This window comes from Quercus lobata, chromosome 9 (genome assembly GCF_001633185.2).
Source record: "Quercus lobata isolate SW786 chromosome 9, ValleyOak3.0 Primary Assembly, whole genome shotgun sequence".
NCBI classification, from domain to species: Eukaryota; Viridiplantae; Streptophyta; class Magnoliopsida; order Fagales; family Fagaceae; genus Quercus; species Quercus lobata.
This window is the reverse complement of record NC_044912.1, coordinates 30,585,062-30,596,254: the sequence shown is the minus strand read 5'-3', so window position 1 is coordinate 30,596,254 and position 11,193 is coordinate 30,585,062. Positions and strand designations below refer to the sequence as shown.

General features: G+C 36.3%; 1 protein-coding gene across 1 annotated transcript; it reads left to right on the top strand.

Annotated features, from left to right (window-relative positions):
* The first annotated feature begins 480 nt into the window (after window positions 1-480).
* Window positions 481-1,927, top strand: LOC115961554. Its single transcript, XM_031080520.1, has 3 exons — window positions 481-598; window positions 753-1,280; window positions 1,536-1,927. Exons 1-3 carry the CDS (start codon window positions 481-483, stop codon window positions 1,925-1,927), a joined length of 1,038 nt encoding a protein of 345 aa, XP_030936380.1.
* Window positions 1,928-11,193: the final 9,266 nt, after the last annotated feature.

The window sequence follows — 11,193 nt, the reverse complement described above, 5'->3', positions numbered from 1 at the left end:
GGTGGAAGTGGCTATAAAGCAATGGCACCCCTTAAGGCACCTAGATCTGGCGACATGCCCCCCATTTTTTTCCAAAAATTTTGGAGCATTATTGGGGATGATGTAGTTGAAGCAGTTCACTCATGTCTGAACTCGGGAAGTATCTTGCTAGGTTTGAACCACACCTTTATTTCTCTAATTCCCAAAGTTAAATGTCCTGAACTTGTCATTGAATTTCGCCCTATTGCTCTCTGTAATGTATTATATAAACTTGTGTCCAAAGTGCTAGCTAACAGATTAAAAAAGATTTTGCCCCGTGTTATATCAGAATCACAGAGTGCTTTTCAGTCGAATAAGGTGATCTTAGATAATATTCTTGTGGCCTTTGAGCTACTTCATCATATGAAGAGGAAGAAATCAGGAAAAACAGGACACATGGCTCTGAAATTGGACATGAGTAAGGCGTATGATAGACTGGAATGACTTTTTCTCCAACGGACCATGGAAAAGATGGGATTTCATTCGAGATGGGTTGGTTGGGTTGTGGAGTGCATTAGATCGGTCACTTATTCGATGTTGATCAATGGTGAACCAAAAGGTGACATAGTTCCGACTAGAGGTATCCGCCAAGGGGACCCCCTCTCCCCTTACCTCTTTCTCTTATGCTCAGAAGGCTTGAATGGTCTCATTGAACAAGCTGTGCATGATAAGCATATTGAAGGCTTCTCCCTTTTTAAGCATGGCCCAAAATATCTCACTTATTTTTTTTGCAGATGACAGTCTCCTCTTTTGTCGAGCAAGAGTGGAGGAGGTGGAGAAAATACAAGAGCTATTGGGGAAGTATGAGTTGGCTTCGGGGCAAAAAATAAATTCAAGTAGAACCACAATTTTCTTTAGCAAAAATGTTCCTACGACTCTCAAGGAACTCATTCAGAATTCTTTGGGGGTCCCTGAAATTAAGGAATATGAGAAATACTTAGGTTTACCAGCTGTGGTTGGGCGGAATAAAAGGGCAAGCCTAAACTATATCAAAGACCGAGTTTGGGGGAAACTCCAAGGATGGAAGGAAAAGTTATTATCTCAGACTGGGAAGGAGGTTTTACTGAAAGTAATGGTTCAAGCTATCCCTACTTTTGCCATGAGTTGTTTTCGCCTACCGGTTGGTCTTTGCCAAGACATTGAGATGCTCATTTGCAAGTTTTGGTGCGGCCAAAGGGGAGAAAGGAGAAAAATTCACTGGAAGAAGTGGGAGATGATGTGTAAACCAAAAGTGGAAAAAGGTTTGGGGTTCAAAGACTTATGTAAGTTCAACAAAGCTATGCTAGCAAAGCATGTGTGGAGACTCATTCATGACACGGACTCGTTATTCTATAGGGTGTTCAAAACAAAATACTTCCCAAATTGCTCAATCTTTGAAGCAAAATCATCCACGGGCTCATATGCTTGGAAGAGCATCTTAAGGTCTAGGCACTAAATTGGAAGAGGAGCGAGATGGCAAGTGGGTGATGGGTAGACCATTAAGATCTTTCAGGATGCTTGGCTACCAACTGATACAGGTAGAACCACAACACCTCACTCTAATCTAGCCCTGGAAACAACAATGGCTGTGCTAATAAATCCGGTTTCGGGATGGTGGAACATTCACTTCATTGATCGCCATTTTTATCCGCCGGATGCAAAGCTTATAAAGTCTTTGCCTTTGTGCTCGACCCCACAACCTGATATCCTGATCTGGCCCAAGGAAAAATCTGGAAACTACTCTGTAAATTTCAGATATAAGCTACTATGTGAGTGGCAAAATGAAGAACTGAATCGGCACCAAGTTTCTGATGTTGAGAAGAGATTCTGGAACAACATTTGGAAGATTAAAGCTCCGGGAAAGATTAAGCACTTTATATGGAAAGCGTGCTCAAATTCTCTACCAACAAAAGAAAATTTGATTAAATGAAAAATTCTCCAAGAAGCAGTTTGCCAACGTTGCTTGGATGGCATGGAGGACGTTTTACATTTATTGTGGAGTTGCGACAAGTTGAAAACGGTCTGGGAAAAGGATTTTGGCTGGGCGATTAGGTCTGGAATTCACTAAACTCCTTCTTCGAGCTTATGACATTGATCCAAAGCAAACCCCATTCAGTGGCTTTGTTTGCAGCAACGGCTTGGTCGATCTGGTACCACAGGAACAAGACACGTCAAAATGAAGCCGCCTTACCCTTGGAAAAGATCTCTGACTTCGCAATAGACTACATTTGTGACTTTCATAATCTGATAAAGATCCCTCCTTGCTCCAGTCATGCTGTTTAGAGGAGGTGGTGTCCACCTACACCGGATTACTGGAAAGTAAATTTCGATGGAGCAATGTTTGAAGAGTTCGATGAGGCTGGCATAGGCGTGGTCATTCGAAACTCCAATGGCGAAGTGAGGGATGCTTTGTCCGAGAAGATCAAGAAGCTGCCTACTGTGGAAATCCTAGAGCTACTAAATGTCAAGTGAGCAGTGTTATTTTCCCTTGAAACTGGTACTATGAAAACAGTGGTTGAAGGGGATGCTGAGACAGTGATCAGGGCACTTCAGTATGGTGGCTGGGAGAGAGATCAAGGGGGTCACCTAATAAAAGATATTTCTGCTATAAAAAACTCTTTTCAGAGTATTTCCTTCTCTCATATTGGTTGGCAAGGCAATGCAGTCGCTCATGCCTTAGCCTAGAGAGCAAGACATTCATTTCCTTTTTTTGTCTGAATGGAGCATGTTCCACGTGACATTGTTTCTTTTCTTTCATTTGATTTTCATATTCCTAAATTAATAAAACAGCAGCACGTTTCCTTCTCAAAAAAAAAAAAAAAAAAAGTCCAAATCCTCCACCACTTTGTTATAACACGAGCAAAATACTGGTGAATGAAAGTGCAACTGTTATCTTATTTATGTAAAGACTATAAATATATGTATATGAAATAGCTTGAAAGGCTGGCTTGTTGTGTGATCTTTGTTGAGCCAAATCAAGTGGCTAAGAAGCCTAAGATTTGTATTCTCATTCAGTCGTGAGACTAGTACCAAAGTCAGAGGGTAATAGAAAAATAAAAAGGAAATCACTATATATATATATATATATATATATATATATATATATATATTTGGGTTAAAAAAGATTGACCCTGGTTAATTAATTCAATTACCTAAGTTAATTAATTAGGTTAAATTACATGCAAATCCTGGAGGTGCCAACAAATCACTAGATAAACTAAATGCAGCTGAAAATAAATTAATACAATGATTTGTTGATAAATGGGGAAAACCTCTCATAAGGCAAAAACCCCACATGGTGAATTTAAGGTCACTATTCCTAAAAATCCACTAATGAATAATCAAACGGTTACAAGTATGAGGTGTTAGGACATATGTGGAACTTGTAGAACATATGTTATTGTAAATTGGCTAATCCTTTGACAAAACACACTTTACTTGTAATTGGGTAAATCTAGGATAGGTTTAGTACTTTAAGGAACAAGAGTTCAAGTTTGGTATTGAAGCCATGCAAGTCTGTCAAAGAAATAAGTGAATAAGTGTTGTTCATTAAAGCTCGATAGATAATATCTATCGAGGTTTAATGCTGATGCTCGACAGTTGCTCGGCAGAAACAATATCTATCGAGAATTACGAAATTCATATTTCTAGATCTGTTTTCATGCATATCCAAGTGTATTTATGTATGGTTTCTTTTCTTACAACCCTAGACAAATATAATGATTATTTTAAGGGCCGTCAAAGAGGATGCAAACTGATGCAACTCAATGCAAATTGATTGTGCTTGCAAATTGTGACCGGAGACAGAATTTGTTCTAGTTCATCATATTCCTTGTAGAAGCTGCTGCGTTTTTGTGCCAAGGGTTTTGTAACCAAGGAGATTTTTAATTTTCATCGTTTGGATGAACTGAAGAATTTTGCAGTTAACATTTTTCTCAAGTTGGTGTGTTAGTCATGTACTTGATCCGTGCATCGATTGATTAGTAACGTACTTGGAGCCGTGCATTGAAAGGAGTGATTGTTACTATATTGCAAGTCCAATTGAGTATTGGGGTAAGGGTTCAATTGTAGGTTGGTATTAGGTACTGAGATTCCTTTTAGTTGTAACCACTTGTTTTGATAATAGTAGATTCTCGGGAATGGTGACCTTAAATTCACCTGGTGGGATTTTGCCTTGGTGGTTTTCCCCATTCATAAACAAATCACCTATGTCAAATTTAATTTCTGCTGCATTTAGTTATTTGGTGATTTGTTTGTGCTACCACGTTCATTGCATGTAATTGAATCTAATTAATTTCACTTGACTAAATTAATTGATTAAGTAACCAAAGGGTTTAATACATTCTTGGCCTATCACGTGGTATCAGAGCGGGCACACTCTAATTAGAGTTAATCTTTACTGTGTGATCCATTGACCTTTGTTTGTCATGGATAGAGGACAATCTTTAATTATACATTCTTTATTTAATGGCATTAACTATGCATACTGGAAAGTACGCATGAGAGCTTTCTTGCAGTCCTTAGATGAGAAGGTGTGGCAAGCTGTGGAGATTGGTTGGACTAAGCCAAAGGAAGCGCCAGCTGATTAGGATGATGCTAAGATCAAAGCGGCAAACTTCAACAGTAGAGCATTGAATGCTTTATTCAGTGCGGTCACCAATGAGGAGTTCAAGAAGATATCCTTTACAGACACTGCTAAGGAAGCATGGACTATCCTTTAGACAACCTATGAAGGGACAAAGATTGTCAAGCATTCAAAGTTTCAAAGGCTTATCATTAGTTTTGAAGAAATTAAGATGAGTCATTTGATGAGTTCAATGCCAAGCTAAAGGACATAGTCAACTCCGCCTTTAATCTTGGGGAAACCATTCCCGAACGTAAGGTTGTAAGAAAGGTGTTCAGATCTCTACCGGAGAAGTTCCATGCTAAGATCACCACCATTGAGAAATCAAAGGACATTGACAAAATTCCTTTGACAGAGTTGGTTGGCAACTTGCAAACCTATGAATTGGGTTTGACTAGGATCGGGAAATCAAGTAAGAGCAGGAGCGTGGCATTGAAGGCTAAAAACAGTGATACATATGAATCCTTTGATGATGAAGATTCCAAGATGAAATCCTACATCACCAGGCAATTCAATAAATTTGTGAAGAATGCCAATGCAAAAGGATTTGACATGGATCGTAAGCAGACCTGTTCTTCACAATTTAATAGCTAAGATAGAGGGAAGAAGGATGCTAAGGAAGGCGGTCAGTACACTGTTCCCTCTGGACCAAAGTGCTTCGAATGTCAAGGTTTTAGACATATGAAACAAGAATGTCCAACATATCTTAAGACTATTAGAAAAGCAAGGCCCTTGCTGTAACCTTGAGTGACACCGAGCCTAAGGATGATTCAGATGACAATGATGACGAGAGAATCTCAAATGCCTTTAATGTTATAGTTAATCCTACTGATGGCGTTTTAGAGATAGTAGATGATGAAGAGGACTTGGTGGACTCTATGTTTGAGAAAATGGATGAACAAGATGACATCCATATAGCCTATGCAAAATTGTACAAGGTTTTTGAGAAGCATGAGAAACCGTATAGGCTGGCCACCAAGAAGCTGAGTGATGTTGAGTTAGATCGAGAGGAGCTCTCCACAAAGTTTGATGAAGCAAATCAAACCATTGAAGCTTTGCAGTTCGAGAATAACTTTCTTGCGGAAAAGACCAAGAAGGTTGAAGCAGAACTGTCACAAGTCAGAGCTTAATTGGAGAGGACTTCTAGTGCAAAGCTTGATGAGATGCTTAGCTTTCAGAAATCTGCTTCTGATAGAATCGATTTGGGGTATGATTTCTCTTCTTCTAATATTGCCTCTTCTAGTACTACTGTGTTTGTTTCACCTGCTAATAATGTTAATTTTTAGAACAATGAATAAGGGCAAATCAATTTTAGGAGCACCCTCTAAACTTGAAAAGAAAGAAACTAGAAACCCTAGGACTAAGAAGGGTAATAACCAAAAGTCTAAATAGAAGACGCAACATCTCTATCATCACTATGGAGCTTTAGGGCATACTCATCCAAATTGCTACAAGTGGTTAGCAACTCAACAGAGCAACATTGTGATCTCTTTTGGAAGCTAGAATAAGTTTCCATCCTTTTGTGCTTCTCTTAGAGATCTTCTTAAGACCCTCATGTTCATTTCGAACTTGAACGGTTTCAATTCTTCCCCCTCATCGTCCGATCAAAGGTTCACTCAATGGAAAGGTTCTTCCAAGGTGTGGAAGGAAAAAGACTCAAAATGATTTAGTCATTTTTTTTCTCTCTCTCTCTCCCTCTTTTTTGTTTATGCATTACTTGTGTGTTTTGCTTTCTTGTTTTTTGAGTTAGTTTAGTTTTATGTTATGTTTTGTTTAACATGTTTTTGTTTGTTTGTTTTCAGTTTTGCTTTATTTTGTTTTTTTATAAAAATAAAAAAAGTGAAAAATCAGAAAAATACAAAAACAGTGTGTGTTTTATGTACATTAGTACTTGTGTACCTTGGATAACCTTTGAAACAAAGTTTTCTAAACTTTGTATCTTTTATAACTTAGATGAGCATCTCAATGCACAACTAAGCAAGTGAGCTTTATGGCTCGTGTTTGTGATGAGTAAGATTAAGTAATCTCTTATACTTAAAACTCATATCACTCTTTTTAATAGGAATGACTAAAAAATCCTAAGAGAAAGGCATAAATAACCATCCCACCACTAAAGCCCACCAATCATATATAACATCTATGTGTTTTGGCATAATGAAATTGTGATGTTTGTGGCTTAACATAATTGGGTATTTTTTTTCTCTCTCTTATATATCTATGCATGATATGCTTAAAAAAAAAAATGTAAGGAATATAAAAGTAAAAAGAATCAAAATGCTTTTAAATATGGTTGCAAGTGTGTTTCTAGGAGATGTGGGAGTTATAAGATGTATCTCGACGGTGATAGTCTTCATCAAGCAATTATGATTGTGTGTGAGTTAAAATTGATTTTCTCATATCTTAAATCGTCATAACTTGAGACAGTTATGCACTCTTTTGATATTTTCACACCATGCGTATTCTTTACTACTTTTAATACATGTTTAAGTACAATGTGTTTTGGCCATAACAAGGTGTAAAGAATATAAAAGCAAAAAGAATCAAAATGCTTTTAAATATGGTTGCAAGCGTGTTTCTAGGAGATGTAGGAGTTATAAGATGTATCTCGAAGGTGATAGTCCCCATCAAGCAGTTATGATTGTGTGTGAGTTAAAATTGATTTTCTCATATCTCAAATCATCATAACTTGAGACACTTATACACTCTTGTGATGTTTTCACACCATGCATATTCTTTACTACTTTTGATACATATGTAGGTACAATGTGTTTTGGCCATCACAAGAGATACATGTATTAATGTATACTCACTAAACTGTCTTGACTTATTTTTGAAATATAAAATTTGGTTAGACTTGTTTAGTGTGTGTGTGTGTATTTTGGATCTATAAATGCTTTGCATTTTCTTGTTGAGGGGTGATTTTGAGAGTTTAACATGTTGTTTGGATCTTTGTTTGAGTAGCTTGCTTGTTTGCATTCATTTCTATGTGTTTTTCATCTCTTTGAAAAATTGCTTTTTATCAAGCTTGACAGCTTCTTGACAGATCCTCAACAGCTTCTTATCTATCGAGCCTTTTGGAATTCTTTTCTTGACAGATCTTATCGCAATTTCCATCCATCGAGCTATCCGGAATTTGTCTTGATAGCTTCTCGACAGCTTCTCGATCTATCGAGAAAGTTTTTGTCTGGCCGATAGATTCTCGACAAAAGTTTGATCCATTGAGGTGTTTTTGCCATCAACAGATTCTCGACAATACCTCTACAGATTCATATCTGTTGAGATTTAGTGGTCGACAGATTTAGATAGATCCTCTCTCCATTGAGCTGCATTTTGTTTAAATAGGTTCAATGTGAAATCAAATCTCACTTTTTCGTTTCTTTCTCCACAGAATCTTCACTTCTCCCTCTCCTTCTCTAGAGGCTTTTGAGGATGACGATGCTGATGATGGTATTGATGATAAGGATGAGAATGCTAGCTCTTCTGGTGATGACAAGATGACTTCTCAGTGACTTACCCTTTGTCATTCGTGACAAAAAGGGGGAGTAGTTTTGTGTTGAGAGTATTCATGTATTTGGGGAGAAGTTAGCATATGACATTTTTGATAGGGGGAGTGTTTATTTTTTTTGAGAGATGTAGTGAGGATGTATGTGCTTTTCTTTTCTTTATTTATAGTTACTTTATCCTTTTGTACATCGGTCTTATGATCATTTTGACGTACATTGTACTTATCTTTTGATATATATATATATATATATATATATAATATGATGTATGTTTCTTCACCTATCTTTCTAGGTGTTGTTTCTTTTCTCCCTTTATGCACATGTTCTTTTATGTATGCAATCCTTTATTTTTGTTTCACACTAAGATGCCTTGATGAGTTTTGTTTAAAGTGTTTTAGAAAGACAAGTTGTCAAAATCTATCATGCCATGAACTCTCTTTTTGCAAAGTTTTTCAAGAGTTTGTATTAGGATTAGATTTTATTGTACTCAACAAGTGATTATGAGTTTAGTGATTTATTACTTCTCTCATACTTCATTTTTTTGTTGTGGTTTTGTCACGGATTGCAAAAGGAGGAGATTGTTAGGACATATGTGGAACTTGTTAAAACATATGTTATTGTAAATTGCCTAATCCTTTGACAAAACGCACTTGTACTTGGGTAGATCTAAGATGGGTTAAGTACTTCAAGGAACAAGAGTTCAAGTCTAGTATTGAAATCATGTAAGTTTGTTCAAGAAACAAGTGAAGAAGTGCTGTTTATTAAAACTCGACAGATAATATCTATCAAGATTTAATGCTGATTGATAGCTACTCGACAGAGACAATATCTATTGAGAATTACGAAATTCAGATTTCTAGATTTGTTTTCACGCATATCCAAGTGTATTTGTGTAGGGTTTTTTTCTCACAACCCTAGACATATATAAGGATTATTTTAAGGGCCGTTAAAGGGGATGCAAAGTGATGCAACTTAATGCAAATTGATTGTGCATGCAAATTGTGACTGGAGACAGAATTTGCCATAGTTCATCATATTCCTTGTAGAAGCTGTTGCATCTTTGCGCTAAGAGTTTGGTAACCAAGGAGCTTTTTGATTTTCATCATTTGGATGAATTAAAGAACTTTGCAACTAACATCTTTCTCAAGTTGGTGTGTTAGTCACGTACTTGGATCCGTGCATCGATTGGTTAGTCATGTACTTGGAGCCATGCATTAAAAGGAGATATTGTCACTACATTGCAAGTCCAATTAGGTATTGGAGTAAGGATTGAACTGTAGGTTGGTATTAGGTACTTGGATTCCTTTTACTTGTAATCGCTTGTTTTGATAATAGTGGATTCTTGGGAGTGGTGACTTTAAATTCACCCAGTGGGGTTTTGCCTTGGTGGTTTTTCTCCATTTGTAAACAAATCACCTGTATCACATTTAATTTCCGCTGCATTTAGTTATTTGGTGATTTGTTTATGCTACCATGCTCATTACATGTAATTGAATCTAATTAATTTCACTTGACTAAATTAATTGATTAAGTTACCAAATGGGGGTCAATACATTCCTGGCCTATCATGAGAAATCTTACCACAACCTTAGCTTATCCCAAAATACCAACTTACAGTTGAACCTTTACTCCAATACCCAATTGTACTTGATTTTGTAGCAGATTTCTTTCCTTTGTTGCACAAATCTCCAATCTGTGACTAACTTCTTTGCATAGATCCCAGTATATGACTAACTTCAGCAACTTGATTGATTGTTGTTGGTTGCAAAGTTCTTCACTTCATAAACAATGAAGATCAGGAAACACTTGGTTATAAAACCCTAAGGCACACAAACATAGTAGCTTCTCACAAAGTATATGAGTTCTAAGTCTTTGTTTCCATACTTGATGACTTTTAAAATAAGCTTTACATATCTCTAGGGTTGTAGAGAGAGAAACCCTAATCATTCAAGTCATCATGGGTTAGATCTGAAAAATTTGAATGTAATTCTCGATAGATCGAGCTTGTGTTGAGCTTGTGTCAAGCTTTATCATTAATCCTCAATAGCAGCTAGTGTCAAGCTTTAATGAAACAATTTTTCTTTACTTATTTCTTGAATCAAACTTCATGTCTTTAATGGTATCACTTGATATGTTAGAACAAAATACTTCTTCATACACTAAACCAAATTTAGATCTATCCAATTACAAGTAAAGTATGTTTTGTTAAAAGATTAGCCAATTACATAGAAAATATGACCCTAACATATATATATATATATATATGTATATTATTTTTAATTGTTGGGGAACTGTTTTTTTTTTTTTTCCTTCTTTTAAAAATTCCTTACAAGATGACGGAAGCAACAGACTAAACAATTCTTTGGCTTAAACTTCCCAAGTGTATTACTCTCTAAAAACAAAGACTTTGGTGTAATATACTATTATTAAGGCAAAAATGCAAAACTGACCCTCTAATTTTCATGTTTTTTCATTTCAGTCCTCTAACTTTCGGTTTTGTTATTTCAGTCTTCTAACTTTAAATTTTTGTCAATGCAGGACTCCGTTACAACTCAGTTAGTGGCTGCCGTTAGAACTCCTAAAACAACGCCATTCTTACTCTTTTTTTTTTTTTTTTTTTTTTTTTTTTTTTTTATAAAATTTGGAATTAACAGAAAATAAAAAAAATCTGAAAAAAAGAAAAAGAAAAAAAAAAAGAAGAGCTTTTTAGCAGATTTGAAGAACAAAGAACTAAAGAACGCCCAAATTCCTAACCATGTAAATTTAGCAGAGATCAGCATTCTCTGTTGTAACCCACTATCACTCGATTTACATGAGTCATCGAACAAACCAGATAAGTTCAAACCTAACGAGAATGAAATGATATCTAAGGCATTAAGTTTTGTAACCTTGAACTCCTCCACCTTAACCTACTCATCGTAGAAATTCACTTCCCTGTACCTTTTCTTAAACCATGGGTCCCTCATCATCTCATCAATGGTGATCTTGTTCTTGGGATTCATGTCCGAAAGCCGAGACAAGAATTGTTACAGATCCGACGAAAACCACTTCGGATACCGGTACTCTCCT